At 32.0% G+C, this 18,781-nt stretch overlaps 1 protein-coding gene across 1 annotated transcript in view; it reads left to right on the forward strand.

Annotated features, from left to right (window-relative positions):
* The first annotated feature begins 3,322 nt into the window (after positions 1-3,322).
* Positions 3,323-18,781, forward strand: part of LOC129223103 (uncharacterized) — a 31,983-nt gene continuing 16,524 nt past the window's right edge. The window contains exons 1-3 of the mRNA XM_054857670.1: positions 3,323-3,389; positions 11,200-11,288; positions 11,450-11,620. Coding sequence (XP_054713645.1) covers positions 3,323-3,389; positions 11,200-11,288; positions 11,450-11,620 — 327 coding nt within the window. The remainder of the gene's footprint in view (positions 3,390-11,199; positions 11,289-11,449; positions 11,621-18,781) is intronic.

Raw genomic sequence — 18,781 nt, forward strand, 5'->3', positions numbered from 1 at the left:
CAATATCCGAATTTTACTGTAAAATAACAGTGAAACTTGAAGTTTTAAAACTATCTTAATAATATCCAACCGTCAAAGCATTAATATTTTATAGGTAGAGACTTACAAAACGCGGATTTAAAAATTAACTAATATTAATCTATGTGTGTTACCCTCTATGTTTGGCATCCGGCATTCGTATACACCAATGCCTTAGACTGTGAACCAGCTTTGTCCAGGATAGGCAATTTTTCAGGAGAAAATAAAAATACGTTAGATGTACACCACTTAATGCAGTTAACATGATTTATTACAATGGATTTCTCTATTTATTGGCAAATTGATATAAGAACCAAATTAAGAAAAATACTAATGTTTGACTATATGTGGAGTTATCTGGTTTACAGTTTAAGACATTAATATACTGTTTTAAAGTTTTTACAATAACAAATTAATAGTAAAATATTAATTTGGAGTCATACTACAGAATGTCGCAGTAGGTGTTCATTTTTTATCACTTTAAATCACTGCTAAATACAGTGGCTCCCAAAAGTCTTCGTACACTTTTCCATTTTTTAGTAAAACCAAAATAACTCGAAACTGAATTCGAATATGAAGTCCAATACTTTTTCACATCATTCCTATGTCATTCTAAATACAACCCATTGGTTTTTACAAAATATCGACGGATCTTCTTTTTGAAATGGATCAGAAAACGAAGAGACAGAGAAATAACACGCCACAAAAGTCATCGTACACTTAAATATTTTCGAATAAATTCATGATTAAAATTATCATATGCCGTTTCATTAATATTTTTACACTGTGTTGACCCTTATAAGTCATTTCGCTTTAATTTTTTGTTTATTTATTCCTTAATATTGTGCTTATTACTATAAAATGGCTGGTATTCGTAAAAAACCTTAAACACCATTCAAAATTTGATTTTTTTCCCATAGTAGGGGTAAATTGGTTTGAAATGCCTCTAAATTAGTTAATTTATTTGTTTGTATAGTAAAGTGCTTGATAAAATGCTTTAAAGAAAGGAATTGGACCGAAAACATGGCAAGAAAAGGTCAACCGGCAAAGTTGACAAAACGTGATCGGAGAATTAAAGTTAAAAAATTTATGAAAAATACACATTTGAGTGCTGTAAAAGTTTCTGCAGAGTTAAATGAAACATTTTACATTTAATTTTCACCTAAAATTGTTCGCCAAGTTCTCTGATTAGCTGGATTAAATGGGACCTCTTCCTGCAGAAATTTTCTTGGTCGTGCGAAAAACAGAAAGCTTACGCTCTTCGTCGCAAAATCAAGCTAAAAACGTTTTAAAATCACGTCTTACTTACAGATAAAAGTTAATTTAACATTTTTGGTTAAATTGTTGTGTAACTGTAAGTAGAAGAAAAAATTAGGAACTTAATCTTAAGAACTTATTTGGATCAGTTAATCAGGACGGTGGAGGTGTTCTAGTGTGAGGGTGCATATCAGCATCAGTACTTGGTAGTTCATAATTTTTTGATGAAATAATGAATCATGCTGTTCTTTTAAATATTTCAAAAACCAATTCTGAACTCTTAGCCAAAAATTTGGTTATTGGAAACAACTTTGTTTTTTTATCAAGATAACGATAAGAAGCACACAGTTTTCAACGTTTGCGTCTAGTGTAGCGAAAATTGTCCTAAAGTTTAGAAAATACCCCCTCAATCTTCATATTTTAACCCTATGTAACGAATTTAGAGATATCTGGAGGCTAAATTACGAAAATAGGGCTTTAAAACGAAAATAGAGCTAGAAACAGTAAGATTCGAAGTGTGGTTGAACACTTACTCAGAAATTACGCAAAAAAAAAAAAGAATGAAATCTATTCCCAGACGTTTAAAAGGTGTTATGAATACTGTATAATATTCTACTAATTAATTACTTAATCAAAAGTTAGATTATTCAATAATATATAGACATTTTATAAAGTGTACGAAGACTTTTGTGAGATAAAATTTCTAGCACTTTTTAGTTTTTGATTTTTAAAAAATTAAGTTTTCATATTTTTTTATAAACTTTTCATGTAGTTTTGTTAAAAATTGATCATAGATCCTATAATTAAATAACTATTCCGAAATATTAATTCTAACCAATGGATTGGGGCCTATTTCGTTAAAAGTCGTAGGTGTACGAAGACTTTTGGGAGCCACTGTATTTATAATTAACCTTGCTCTTTCATTAATGAATTAAATAGTGCTTAAAAATAAACAACTTCAGTTTTATTTGCACAAAAGTTTTCCGTACATTTTTTTCGTCTTCGTAAAATGAAGTTAGACTTAATACACTTAAATATTCATCTAGAAATAAAAAAATATATGAATAAAAAAAGCCGTGGATGGTTTATATCGGAACCAAAGGCAAATTTGCTTTTATCCAGTCACTGAAAGACCATAATAATTAACTTCTTTTTTTTCTGATTGTACATTGTTTCATTTCTCCACGACTATTATACGCTACATACGTTGTAACATAAATATTTGTTTGTATGGCTTTGTATCTGATTATAGTACACAAAAATTATTTTTTTTTTAGCAAAAAATTGCTTCGTATGTTTAACTGGCATCGAAAAAAGAGAAAAATATGCAACAAAAAACTAAGTTTTGTTCGGATATCTTGCTCTCGATATCCCAAGAGTATCGCCTTATAGTGTTTACCAGGGACTTCAACTTCCTACAAACATCGTTAATCATCGAGAGCTTGTTGGATCTGTCTTTTATCTTTTAGGCAAGGAAAGTCATTTGGGGGTTACTTCATGATTTCTTATTCTCTTACAAATGTTTCCTTTCTATCTGCTTTTCTTTTTTTTTTTTGTAAAAAATGAGGTAAAGCGTAGTACATGTGAAACGTTATATTATATTGTATATATGAAGGACTAATTTCTGACACCATTCAGACAAAATTTTTAATACCTATTTCGGAGTAAAAAGAAAATTCTACTTGAAATTAAACCGTTTCACTCTCGTAGAATTAGGGATTTTCTTTTTACAGTTTGAAAATTCTTCCAATTTTCCGATTTTTTGGTTTATAAAAGCGGGATTTTTCTCTCTTACGGAAAACACGCTAGTTCAATACATCACCTAGACTGTACACTGGAAATAAGTTTCACAGAATTTCCAGGAAACGTTCCAGAAATTCACGGGTTTCATCAGTTTCCTGTGAAAATCAAGTATTTTTTTGCGAAATACTTTCCTAAATTGCTACAAATGCACAAATGCAAACTTTTCACTGCTGTGAAAAATATGCTCAGCTACTAGTTTCCAAATAAATTCAGTGTTATTCAATGTTTCACTACCAACTCAATAATGGCCATTCCAGATGGATGTGGGCGAAATACAGTCGCTGGAAGCTGCAGCTTAGCTAGAAGTCCAGGTAAATAAGCTTTTAGATATTTCGTAGAGCTTCGACTGCATTTTCCATAACGCTTTAAAAGCTTTTCTGTTACAACAGGATGGTGCCAAGATATTTCTACAAACATTTAAGTTTTCTTAGAAAATTCTTTACCTATTCTAAAAACGAAGCAGGTTTATTTTTAAAGGTTTCTGGATTCTTCAGCTAAATATCTGGGAGGTTACTGTCTTTTATCAGGAAACCCTCCTGCTATTTTTTACCAAATATGTTACAGACAGAGTTTAGGCACATTAGATGCCCATGACTCTCCAGAAACGTCACTGATTTTGTTGTAGTGTAGATGAGGTTGTGGTCAAGTGCAAGATCCTATGTAAAAGGGGTTTTGTCCGAAATCCTTGCTAACCAGCTTTCAGCAGGCTTCTTTGTAAAGCATTTACACATAATTTGTAAATATATTTTGCGATAATACTCAGGTAGTATGGTAAAACTTACTTGAGAACATCTGTAACTAGTGATTATACAAGTTATGCTTAAGATTCAAAACTAAGATAACATTGTAAAAAATCTCAGAAATAAAAAAATGTAAATTATACATTGTATTAAAAAAATTAGTAACTTTTAAACATAAATATTCCACCGTGGAATAACGCACATTTACCCGATAACACATTATTAAAATATTTTTGTAAATATTTTAAAAGACAATATATTCAGCACTTTAACATAATGTGAAGCACCCCAAAAAAGACTATTCCATAGTTCCGCAAAAACTATTTTACTTTGAAGCATGCATACTTAAGGTTGGTAAAACAAAGATCATCTAACAAAATACAATTAATAAAAATGCCCCACATCATTTAATAATATTTTCAAATAAAGTATGGTATTATTACAGGACTACCGTGCAGTTTGCATGCATCATTTATTTAGAAGTGCCACTTTTAAAATTTGTAATATCTCGTGGTATGAGTTGAAACAAAAGTTTATTCAAACGGAAGTAGCTGTTGCATTAAAACCATTCACTCTTTTAATATATGGGATACACACACGCTTTATTTTCTGAAATTTATTGAGACTATTTTTTTTACGTGAGATGCTTCGCTTTCATGTTATTCATTATCTTTACCCTTTTCGTTGTGAATTTTGGAAGATTTATGTTTTCGTTGAAAGAATGGAGGGTAACAAAATAGAATACGTAAGAAAGAATTTCGAAACTATTAATATTTAGGAAACTAGTTGGTACCTGTGCAATATAATGTTTGTAATATTACCTACAAGATTTCGATAATGTAAAAGACGTTATTCCAATTTTTATTCGCAGGGAAAAGGAAAAACGAAAGAAAAAAGAAAGTTAAAATGACAAACATTTAATGGACTGAATGACAAACTGTTTTGAAAATTAGAAGCACACAAAGAAAGTTAGTGTTTGTATAATTTAAAACAAAATGCTCTTTATTGACGGCACTAACAAGTAAATACAGTGAAATCCCCTTACAACGAATACCAATGCAACGAAATATCCGTTTCAATTACGTTATCCGTTCCGTTACATTTTCAGTCAGCAGAGTTAGTTTTAGAGTTAATTTCTACTACAGTACTTGAACTCCAGTACAACAAAATTCCCATTTAAGCGAACAATAGTTGTGGTCCCTTTAAGTTCTCAATAACAGAATTTCACTGTACTGACAAAGGTTCACTTCTTGTACAAGAAAATCTCTGCAACTGTTTCCTTATAGAGTTTGTCAGTGCAAGGTTTTTAACTAAAATACTATTAATCGTAAATAATATAGCATGACCTTGAACACGAGCAAGCAGATTAATTTCTTTAAAAATTTGTCAGCTGCTCTAGCAATAATTTTATTTTTGAGGTTAAGAGCTAGATAAATGCTACATCGTTAGAAAAAGACATCAAAAAATTAAGTCAAAATCTATTGCGCAAATTGTTATGATACTACAGATGTATAAAACACAAAACTCGATTTTATCTGATGTAGAAGCTTAAGGAAATCATGAGTAACTACTTATAAATCTGCACAAACAAGACCACTGTTTTGCTTTGTTGAAGGGTATAACTTAATGAAAAAAAAAAAAAAAAAAAAACAACGTTCGAATAAAAAATAAACATTGTAATGATTGTCCAAAAATAAATGTGGATCCAAATTTATCCCAGATACGTTTCATTCGTGATAATCATCTGGTAGAACAGGGCTGATTAGGAGATTATGTAATATAGGAAAAATACCGTACGCATTATCCTATACTGAAAGCATAACTTCAGAATGGATTTTAAATTTAATTATTGGAAGTTTATTTGATCAAGCATAGGGAAATATTGTAATATACAAGCTATTTAACTAAGCGCAAATTTAACTGTGAGAAACAGGCTCGCTAATGTTTCGGTTTTCGCTGGAATGATTTTATTCTTTATGATATATTCTCGGAAGATTTATTTGAAATAAATCAAATATAGTGGATCCCACTTAGTGGAATAGCCAGTTTTCATTTAGAATACAAAAACGTATTCTAATAGGCGAAATATTCCATTAAACAAGATTAAAATAATAGACATTAACGGTTTGGTACATTAAAAATGTATTACATTAAGCGGGATATTCTTTTAACCGATATTCTAATAAGTGGGCTCAACTGTATACATTTCCAAACACACTTTTTTAAATCTATATTTTAAAATTAGATTCTTGGGGCTACTTGAACCACGGAGAAAAAAGTGTTTAAAATCCGTCCTGGTCCTATAACAGTCAATGTATAGACTTAGTTGACCTTCTCCCTGACAGGTAGCAGAACTAGGCAGGCTGGTGCATGAAACAAAGTTTCTGCTATTACCGCTTTTTTCTGATTGAGGTTATAGTTGCAAGTTGTCTAAACAGTTGTTTTTAGTGTCTGCAAACTTCCACACATAGGTTCATGGAAACATCTTATATTTCATCAGGAAAAATATAGTTTTATGTTTGCATTCTAATTCTTAATAAAATAACAGCGCTTTAAGGTATATAACTATATAATTAACACAGTAACTAATAAAGGTTAGTGAACGTGCACTGGTTGCCTTAAAATGGGGCTACTTGAACCCGGGTTTAAGTAGCCTCCGACAGCATTTCATCACTAAATTATGTTGAGTAAGGTTTGTAATATTTTAAAACGAAGCTGTTAGTTACTATTTATGCCCGTTTATTTGGAGTTCTGGGGATAAAAATGGTCCGAAAAAGAGCTTCTGAAAGTAGGAAGCATGCAGATGATTTGGGGAAAATATGACAATTGTGTCTAGATTCAATTGACCCTGGAGAAATGTCTCAGAGAGTGGCATCAGCCCATTTTGACATAAGTATATCAACTTTAAAAAAAGAAATTAAAAGATCGCTCACAAAACCAGCCTGGGCATCCTGTAGTATTTAGTAGCGAGGAAGAAGACATTAAATAATATCAGATAAAATAAATCCACCCAAGCTATTAAAGAGAGGAGTTTTCATTCTCATGATTTTATATCTTCATGATTTTATATTAAATTAGATAAATATTTTGCTCACTGGAATGTACGTTTTGAGTTTTCTTTCAAAATAATTGGTCCTTTTTGATCCCACCACCTGTTTTATAGCCTTTTCTAATGGATTTGCTGAGTTGCACCATGAACCTAATTTTGAAAATAGAAAAAATATATATAAATATAAAATTTTTGCTTAAAAAAGGCTTAAGGTGGTAAGGACCAGAACGTCTGAAAAGTGGTAAAAACAAAGTTATCGGTGCACATTATGCGTTTAATCAACAAATCAGTATAAAACTCGCAAAAAATTTGAAATTTCGGGTTCAAAGTAACCGCGGTTTACGGTATTCTATTCGAAATATACTGGCCTTTTGTTTTCCCTAAAGTCGCAAGTTGAAGAAAACTGGGGGGGGGGGGAGGGGGGGTAACATACGTAACCCGAGAATTATTAAAAAAAATCCATCAAGCGAAGAAGGAAGACAAAAACCCTTAGCTCTTCACCTGGCACTTTTATGTCTCTAAAAGTGGAAACATTTACCCTTCAAAATATTTTTTTTTTGCATTAAACATGGTGGATCAAACTAAAGGAGTAATTTATCGTTGAAATAATTTTTGAAACTATTTTATTTACATGACTACAGAAACAAACGAGCTGATGTGTTCCTCACAAGACTTCCTTTTCCTCCAATTTAATGTCATTTTCCCATTATAGGTAATTTTAATGTGATTCAATAGCTTACTCTCGAAATATCACCAACAGTGGCCAAATTGAAATCAGATTTAAAAAAAATCGCCAAATTTGTCGCCAATTTGGTGACAAAACTTGCCGACCAAAAGACTGGCGATATATCGCCAAGTGTCCGCCAAATTGTAACACCACTTGAGTTTACATCAAAGTTAACAATGATTTCCCGACAAAAAGGGGCAAAAGACCCCCTTAAAAACACCCGAATGCAACCAAAAGGAGTGGCGCACAACTAGATCCCATTAGGAGTCTACGTACCATTTTTTAACTTTCTACGACGTTCTTAAGTTATGCGACATACCTACGCACATACATACTTACACACATACAGACGTCACGAGAAAACTCGTTGTAACTAACTCGGGAATCGTCAAAATGGATATTTCGCTTGTCATTACGTTCTTAGGCACTTATTCACGTGTGGTCGAGTCAAAAGAAAAACTCAACATTCAGTCGAGGGTGAGCAAAATTGAAAGTTAGGTCAATTTTTGAGTGAAAATTTTTTCGCGAATACAATACTTCTTTTTTTGTAAAAGGAAGTAAAAAGAGCTTTATATTCTGTTTAGTGCAAATTTTCCTTAACAGTTGGGTGAAATTTAAAGCAATGCAAAAATATTGCAATTTTTATTTAAAAAAAATGTTTTTAAAAAATCTAGCTGTAAAAATATAACGGTGTTTTTGAAAGAGAAAAAATCTTACACTCCAAACACGGGACATGGTCAGTTATTCTCCCGTTATTAATGATATTTTGCATAGATTGGAAAGGACAGTGGTCTTCTGTGGGTACGTTGATCAAATATTAGTATCGGCTGATTAGTCACTCACTCATCCCTCACTCATAATTTCTTTGCTATTAATTTTCATACATGATATATTATCAAAAAAATGTATTAAATAATTTTTATGTGCGGTTATCATTCTGAAGTTATTTCAAATGAACACTGAATTTTAACTTTTATGTGTATCTTTTATGTGCTTCTGAGTATACTTCAAACATAAATAAAATAAACTGAAAATATTTTCTCGCGCAATATAAATACCATGCATTTCCAATTTCAACTCGCTCCATTGTATGAAATAAATTCTATTAATCTGATGATTGTTGTCATTTTAATCATAAATTTCATTTCCTTCAGTTTAATTAGCTGAAAACTCGCTTTAGTAGCAATATTTATACACATTTTTGAAGTAGAGAGTTGTTATCAACAAAGTAAATCCTATTATGCAATTCTCTAGCTAGAGTTTTCAGAGCACATTTAAGCAAACTTTAACAACAAATGATAAAGGCAATATATTGTTACATGATGTTATTTAATGTGTGTACTTAGATACTTAGTTTGAAAATTCCCTCTAACAAATTTCTACATTATGTAACCGAAATTAATCTTTTCAAAAAATGTTTTTCTCTCTCTTTTTTTTTAAAAAATTTAGCAGACAAATCGTTTTTTTTTTTTTTTTTTGCTTTTAAGAATATTGTTCAAAAAAGCTTTATTGACTAACTTTGAATTTTAACGAAAGTTTTCCATAAAAAAATAAGTATGCCATACCATATAACGTCGATTCTGGATAATCTCTAATAAAAGCGAATGAGTTACACAGTAAAAAAAAATCCAAAACGTCACTGATTTCTTTTGGGTAACGTTTTGAGATTTCAAGGGCTTGCACTGATATTCTGTAAAAAACAAGTTGTTTTGCGAAAATATTTCCTCAATCGCAGCAAGTTACACAAATGCCGATTTTATGTTTCGGCGAAAAATCATTTAGCTACCAGTGTAAAAATATAGCATGCTTCTGTATTAGGTATTTTTCCTATTGCTTAGCTACGACCACTCCGGACTGACTGAGTTCCAATAATGGACGAAATGCACTCTCCGGATATTATGGCTTTGAAGGAAATGCTGGCAATTCCGTCTTAGTTTTCGCCGTTTTGGCATTAGGAGCTTTCCTGGTAAATTAGGAAGGTGACAAGCTATTACTATATACCTGCATAAGATTTCACTGAAAGTTCCTAAGTTAGCCTAGAAACATAACTGGCTTTTATTCGGAAGGTTTCTGAATTTTTTAGAAAGATTCCATGTAAATTTCAAGAAGGTTACCAGCTTTTAACGCGAAACTTTCCTGATTTGTTATCAAATGTTATTGGAAAAAACTAGTCACACTAGGCTGTCCATTATTTTAAAGGAGCGTTTTGAAATTTTTTTTAGAGTATTTCTTCGCTCAATTTCCTATTACTTTATTTAAAGTATCTATTTGAACTGCAAATTGAGATAAAACTCTTTTTGAGGCAATATTTGAATATAAACACAAGGCTGAACACTATTTTAAGGTTAATCAGAAAGATTTTGAATGCTTAGCAAAAATTAAGCCTATTTAGAAGAAAATGTGCGTTCAATGCACTTTTACGCAAAAAAAAAAAAAAAAAAAGAACTACCGAACTACTAAAAAAAACTACTACAAGTTCTTTCAAGTAAGGCATCACAGTTTTTTTTCCATTTAAGCAATTACAATTTCTTTTAAATAGAAGATGGCGAAAAATACATGCATATATTTAATTTTTTGCACTGAACTACGTTAATGGTAATTTAATCTTCTAAAAATCGGGGGAAAATATCACTTATTTCAGCAAACAATAAATCTAAAAGATAGAATGGAAAAATATTGTTCACAGCATTTCAAGCAAATAATGAACCCATTACGCCTGTTGCTGTGCCTATTTTCTAAAAAATATGTAAATAGCAACTTTTCTTTCATTTTACGCCTCGACTTTTTGCATTTTAACACTAAATAGTTTTCGGAGGAATGCGCCATTTCCATTTACTCAAGCAATTACCAAATATTTCTTGCATACGCCTTTTTTCTCTTTCTATTTCTCCAATTACTACTCATTTGGTATTCTATTTTACGCAGTTCTTTTTCAAAAATTGTCTTTGAAGTTTCATGTTCGAAATTTTACCCTTTTAGCATTCTACTCAACTAAATGAGGTTTTATAGTCACTGCTTTCATTTTGAAGATAGCATTCATTATCATGGACAAAAAACGAGATGGTTTGTGCTTCTGCAATGTATGGTTGCAGTCTTATTTAGTAATAGCGCGTTCATATACGTGATATTTTTTTCAGATTTGGTTTCTTTTTCAATTTTACCTCTAAACTGAATAAAATTTTCAATTCAAATTTCTAAAAATGTTTACTGCTCTTGCCTCTGATGCTGTGGAATTCAAGATAAATTTTTTCGGTACATATTTCTTTTTTTAATCACGCACGCATTCTATTTCAAACGATGTTTTGCTTGAAAAAAAGAAGTCTCTTCATTAATTTAATTTGCTTACATCATAGGCAGTTTTTAAAAAAACAGAATGAGGGTAAGACTATTTTCTGCAGGATTATAACTGAGTGTTCAGTTTATAGTTTTTGGATGACTACATGCAATACACCAACAGCCCGGCTATAGCATCTAGCGATTAAAGTTTCGCCCTTGTTGGGGACTCATCAGTCAGAAGAAGTCAATGACTGGGCTGGATGCATGTTTCTTCTTATTGAAATTGGGACTCTTTCTAATTGATAGCTAAAACTAAATTTGCAAACCAGTGAGCTTCTTAACAAGGGTAAAACTACAGTTTATTGATGTAATGACAAATATATTGGTGTATTGCATGCTCAACCCTGGTTTTAGTGAGGTAAATTACTGATTAAACTCGACGAACGTTGAGAGATTTTTTACAAATAGATGGATATAAATAGAAAAGTGAAAAATAGCTAAATTCTAGCAACCTTGATTTAATTTAAGGGGTTGCAGTTTCTAAAAAGTGATTTTTTTCTTTTTTGTTTCGTTTTGTAGTTAAACATATCAGAAATATATCCCCGCAATTTCAAGTCGTTTCGAGCAAAATTCTCAAAGTTATCAAGTATTCAATATCTGCGTCTTCAAAGTGTAGCTCAGACAGCTGCAGAAGAATGTAGCTGTTCTGACAGCTGCGGACTGTCAGAATGTCAATGCTGCTTGTTTGAGGTTAGTTAAATAAATAAATAGTCAAAAAAGGAAATGCTGAGGAAACGGAAGCTGCTACAGGAGCTGTCTTCTATGGATCTGGAATCGATGCATCTTAGCTTCTAAACCCTTAAATGCGTTTTTCTCAAAACCACTTTTTCAAAGTCGGTGTTCACTCCCATTTTAAAATCATTTGACCGATCCATCTCAAATTTTTACACACATTCTGCATATACCCCCCCCCACCCCTAAGTTGAGTTTGAGTTTTTTTTTAATGCGTTTTCTACTAACAAAATAACGGAATGTTTCGTGAAAAATAGCACTTTTAACTTCAAATGATCGCCGAAAAATTTAATGTCAAACAAAATACGATCCGAAAATGTAGGAAGAAAGATTAATTAATACTTTGACTAAATTCAAATAGAATTTGATTTTAGATAAATGCCAGCTGAGATGCAGTGAACACACTGATATTTCTACAAAGGAGTTCTGGGAAAAGCTTTGTCCTGGCTTGTATGTGGATATTTTTTATCAAAAAGTTATAGAATATTCTTAAAACCATACTTAATAATGTACAAAAGGTTTTAATAAATTTAATCAAGTCATTTTCTAAGAAAAAACTGGTAAAGAAAGTGAATTTTTGACGCTGAAAACCCTACCTCCGCTCTCCCCCTTAAACGAATGAAAATAGTATTTTAAAATTCATTTTTCATCTGATACATGTTAAAAAGTGCTATAAACAAAAATACTTCGTATCAGAATTAAAAGTAAAAACAATTAACTATTTTTTTATATAATTGTGTACTCCTGTGAAGAATTAAAGGAAAATCAAATCAATTTTGAAGCAAACCCAGTAAGGGAGACTCTATACAGATGATACAAGGTCTCTAATTTTCAAATTTATATGTGCCAATATCTAAGAACGAAAAGAAGAAGCAATAGACTTATGCTCATTTGACCTACGTGCAAGGGAAACCTATTTTTTCGTTTGAGAGTTAGTTATTCGTAAAACATTGTTTTTGTAAACAAAAGTAAATTTTTTAATGATTCGCTTTCATCTTTCTTTTAGTGTTTTAAATAAGAATTTTATATTAAGCACACGAAGTAGTATCATCCATTGAGACACTAAAATTAAGCTTCAAATATAAGAGAAGTTAGTTATGATCGAAGTATAACGTGATGGCGTTGTTTGAATGAAATTTATGCAGCGGTGCAAGGTTTTCTAGTTTTTTAGAAAACATTTTTTTGGTTTCCAGAAATAATTTTTAAAAAAGCAAATTTAAGTTAAGAAAATTCCGTTCGAAATAATTAAAGGGCTTAATTTATAAAAAATAGTCATACTTATATTTGTAATAACTGTAAATGAGATTCATTTTTATCATCCAACTCAGATTCAAACTTTACTTTTGTGAGATTTTTCTTTGATAACAGCTTTTTAAAACATTATGACGTTGCTTATTTCGTCAGCGTAACAGTTTTTTTTCTTTACTTGTGTATGAACTTAACCCACGTTGGGTTAAGTTGCTCACTAAGGTTAGAAGCTTCAGAAGTTCTGCATAAGCAATATTTAATCTGTAGCACGTAGTTCCCCCGCGTGGACACGCATAGCTCTCGAAACAAATGCTGGACCGTTTTAAAAGGAAAAAAATATATAAATAAATATTGTTCGCAAAATTAATGCAAAATGCACACAAAAATGTTATTTACACTAAAATTTAAATTTCGAAAAAAAAAGAAGAAAGAAAGATAAACTTAGTTGTTTTAATTCACTCCACTATTTAGTGGTAATGGAAACACATAAATTATTAACAAGAGCTGGGAAGGTGAAATGCACAACTAAATGTTTTTAGAAACTTTCCATATGAAGATTTAAAACTCGTTGAAACCAGTTACTTTGCATGAGTTAACCTGCTAGACAGGAAAATGTAAGATGGCTGAATTTAAAAAAATGCACTTGTTTTACAGTGTCAACTTCAACTAATGATGACGCTGACATTTTTTTTAGAAACAGTTGGATTTTTCAGACACTTTTCTATATGTTACCTAGTTTTCACAAACCAACATTTCAATTTAAAAAAACACCAAAATTCTAGTAAGTAATACAATCATGTTCATTTCCATTTGCCCCTTGTTTCGCCCCCTTCAGGAATTTCGTAGCAGTGCATGAATTGAAACAGTAACCTCAGGCAGTTCTGGGTGTTCAGAACTAATAATTTCTCGTGATCTTTCATCGGAAAAATTTACTCTGGTTCAGCAATATAAGTTTTACCTCGGAAATCTCAGAATACAATATTTATCATACAAATACAGTTTTGCTTCAGTTTTAAAGGATTAAACATGATTCTATTACAATCTCTTTTAGTTGAAGTCAAAAGACATTCGGTAAATATTGGGGGCAGAGCAGGAAATTACAATTGCGATAAAGTAATCGAATAAGAGAAAGAGGAAAAAAAAGTCTTTTGCTTGGAAAAATAAATATTGAAAGACAGTCATATTACCAAATGAAACCACTTCAAATCACTGTTCTAATATTGTTTTCTTTTGCTGTCTTTATTCATTAATTTTCTTTACACAGTTCTGGCTAAGGAACAGGATTTTGTTGTTCTTTTATGCTAGTGCGTCTTTCAACAATTTAATGAAAATTAGTTTCGAAGGTGGATTAAGTAAAGTTAAATTAGTGTCTCATTTTAGGAAATATCTTTCATTGGATTTAAGTTTCACCTTTTTTATATTTTGAAAACTACATCTTATTATTTCTACTGGATGAGACAGTGCAACTTGCTTCTTTGGTTATTAAATTTATAAAACACTTATATAGATACAAAGTGTAACAGTTGGCCAACCATTGGACTCTACCGTTCGCCAACTTTTCCCCAATCGTTTGGGCTTCATTCGGAACACTTCTAAAATTGTTTCTAACAAAAGAGGTTCTTTAATAACATTTCTTTCCTGGAGCACATTCAGAACACGTCTTACTGCAAATTCACAAATTTGGATATATTTTTTTTTTTTGAAACAAAATGTCCCAAATGCATTTAAAATGAGATCTAGTTACTTGCAGTGTATTTTTACTCGAATGGATCTCAGACGGGTAGGTTATAGAAATAAAATAACGCGAGATATAAGAGCACCCGTCTCAGACACGGGCATGTGTAAATATGCCGGTAACTTCTGTGTCAGAGACGAGCAAATACGTTGTGGTTAAAACTCATTTTATTATTTTGTTTTCGGAACAACTCTTTAGTTTGGAATAATGTATATACAAGATAAAGTGTACTCTCTATAACTCGAAGCCCCAAAAGATCGGCTAAAACCTTCGAGTAATTGGTAGTTTGAGTTTTCGGAAGTTCCCCTCCTAGCCTTCTTAAGAATTTTTTTTCAGGAGTTGGGCATATAATATGTAGACCATAACACCTATAGTTTTGATGAAAATAATTATTAGCACTACATAAAAATATCCATACGGAGAATAAATGTTATTAAGATACTTCAAAGAAGGAGATTATTTTTCACTGCGTACAGTTTTTTTTGTCGCAACTTAAAACGTGATTAAGTTCGTATGTCGTAGGCCATATTTATTGAGCAATCACGATTGCATATTGTTCTCACTTGACTGTTTTGATGTCCTTTGATTTTATTTTCCCACCGCCACCCTCTGCAGCATCACCGTCGACCGGGTCCTCACGATGCTGTCCCTATAGCGAAAGCCGTCTCCAGGTTGCATCCATGTCCTACACACACGCGCATACATACACAACTACACACACACAACTACACACACACACAAACACACACACGCAAACACACACACATACACCAACACACACACACAAACACACACATACACCAACACACAACTACCCACACATTCATGCCTGCACACAGACACAAACACATATGTCTACACACATATACATACCACCCACACACACATTCGTATACACAACTACCCACACACTTATGCTAACTCACAGACACAAACACACATACCTGCACACACATACACACACCCCTACACACAAACACACATAGCCCCCCACACACAGACACACACGCCTACATACGCACACTCGTGATTGCGAAAAACATAATTTGCATACAAGATGTCAAAATTCAAATTATTTTTTTTTCTCTTGATTTCAGTTCGTATTGCTTTGAAACGTCTTTTTGTATTAAAAGCAAATTATTTGAGATATCTAGAAAATAAAGGCTACTTTTTTCTAAATTTTTGCCATAACTTTAAGTCTCTCAAAGGTTAACCAGCAATAAAATTTCAGGTCGTCAAAAAAGGCAGAAAGTACTCCAATCGGCTACTTCTCGCGTCATCTTGTAAAACTGTACATTAAGGAACATACAGGGCGCTTCAAAAAGAATGATACGATTTCAAAAATTCGTAACTGTTCAGATTTCAAACCGTTTCATTAAATAAAGGTATTGTTAGAATGGAAAAATCTCAAGTTTCACGGAGTTGCCGATAGATAGCTCTAACTATCTTTCTTCGCCCGCCATTTCAGTGTTTGTTAAAATGGCGACTGCACGACAAAAATCGTACTGTGTTCTACGTTTCGCGAAGTGCGAGTCTGTAACAGCTGTTCAGCGTGATTTTCGTCGAGCATCAACTGATGTTGAACCTCCTACCCCGAAGAGAGCCAGAAGATGGTGTTAACAATTCAAAGACACGGGTTTTTTTGTGCAAGAAGTGGAAGCAGTCAATGCAGACATGCTTGCAAAAGTTAGGGAAGAATTCAACTACTGTGTAGTAACATGCAGTGCATCCAAAGGTAGACAAATTGAGCACCTTTAATTTTGCATTTAAAAGAACTTTATTATCATCCATGCAATATAAAACTAATCCGAAGTGTATTTTCAATAATTTTCATAATATACGAATTTGAAATAGGGTCATTCTTTTTGAAACACCGTGTATTATCCCGCTCACACGAGCTAATGAGCAAAGCTATGTGTAAAAAAAAAATAAATAAAAAGAATAAATTTTCTTATTTGACTACATTTTATGCATAAAACGGCAACGAAACTATCGAAAAAACTTCTACTTAAAAGGAGTACATTCGATATATGGATACAGCTTCGTATTGAATTTAATAAATTATTTTGGGGCGGAATGAAAACTTTGAAACGACATATTAGAATTATCCACATCCGACTGTATATGACTGCTAATAGTGTCCTATTACTTTTGTGTTATCACTGTTCCTGTACACCCACATTAATAAATCACATCGAATAAATTCCCAGTTGTGTAAGTTGCGCATTTAGTAAATTAGCTTTAATTGCAACTACAAGAACCTTGATGGCAAAATAGGAAAATTTAAATATTTAATCTTATTTATCTATGCATGAAAACTGATGTTATTCTAGATTAAATACAATAGGCTTGTTTTCCACAAAAAATACTGCTATTAAACAGACTGCTATTCCATAAATAATTCGCAATAAACCTTAAACAAGCAAATATTCTTCATAAACGCTGAAATGGAATATCACATAATTAGTTTGCTTGTTTCTCAAAAAAAGGAAATTAAAAAAAAGGCATGTTAAAAAGAAAACTGATAACATAATGAAAAAGAAGTTCTGATTTTTTTCCTTAAAATATTCCTAGTTACGCTATGTTTGTTGATAACATTTACCAGTTAACCAGTTGTAATTTTTATTGCACTTAGGATAAAAGAAAAAAAATGAACAAAATATCTTTTAACGTTCTTCTATCCAAATTGCAAGCAAATAAGAAAAAAACTGAGGAATTTATTCAAAGAAACATATGTTTACTGTAAAGTTAATAAAAACATTTGCTTCTTTCACGAAAGTAAACTGTTTTTGTTTTCTACGTATACGCTTTACTCTTCGTTTTTTTCAAATGTAAATATTATATTCTAATAAATGCAACAGATAGGTTGATGCAAAGAAGCGATGCAGAGAAGCAAGGAAAAAAAAAAAAAAAAAAACTTCTTCACAGAACACATTTCAGATCATTTTTTTTTCTACACAAATATTGCAATGCAACAGGAACTAATTAATCTTTAAAGTGGTGTAGGTTATGTGAGACGACCGTGCACACTTTTTCATTTCTAAAATTATAAAACTGGTTTCTTGTACGCAACTACTTTAATTGTAATTTAAAAAAAAAAACGTTTAATTGGAAAATTATCAAGGTGGTATGAATACTTTAACTCTGTTGGAAACGAAGATTTTAATCCTTACAAAAACAATGCAAATAGTTAGAATTTAAAATTCCTAAATGTAATTAAACTTTAACATTTAAAATTCAACTAAAATAGGGTAGTCCGACCAGTGGCTAAACAAATACCTAGTGAATGAACAACTCTTAATATTTTTTTTTAAATAAGGTTCCAAAAGTTGTTTTCGGGATGAATTGGCTATAAAAACTTTCTTTATTGAAATTCGAAGTTTTTCGACAACTGATTAGTTACCTTGGCAACATCTATTTTTCTTGGGGGAAAAAAAGTAGATTATTTACGACTGTGCATCACTCTTTTTTTTTCCTTCCAAAATTTTAAGACTAGCTTTGTGCATGCAACTCTTGTGATAAACAAGAAATGTATTTTTAACTTTTGTTTTCCGTTTTACGAAAGACGAATTAAGTATACTTATTTCGGTTGTGATTTCAAGTGATTCAATCAATGCAGAATTCGATGATTTTCAAGTTGAGGGGCAGTCAGTCACTGTTTTGGAATCTTGGTATTTTGCTGAAAATGAAAGAAAACTGTTTTTGCTTTCTTTATTCCATTATTCGAATTGTACGTTAACAGATAAGTATATGCCCCCCCCCCAAAAGGCTTCTTTTTTTCCTTTCCAATGGGGCTGTATAAGAGATCCACCTTAAGAGGCGTCTGGGCCATAACCAGACTTAATGCGCTCCACAACAATCTCTTTCGTGTGTTACCATTAAGGCGCTGATGCATGATACAGTAGTGTTTTTGACGCCCAGTTTCCACCAGATGGAGGCACCTGGGATCTCTTTTGATGCAAAAATGCGCTAGGAATTTAATTTAGCCGAGGGATATTCTAAGCCAAACGAATACCCAAAGGATCTTTTACATGCCGCATAATCATACGACATGGGCGCTGAAGATTTTCTACATCTCGAAAATCCACCGACTGGCCACCCAGATCAGAACCTGGGTCCCCAGGCGTAGAAGGCCA

Source organism: Uloborus diversus, chromosome 5, assembly GCF_026930045.1.
Source record: "Uloborus diversus isolate 005 chromosome 5, Udiv.v.3.1, whole genome shotgun sequence".
NCBI classification, from domain to species: Eukaryota; Metazoa; Arthropoda; class Arachnida; order Araneae; family Uloboridae; genus Uloborus; species Uloborus diversus.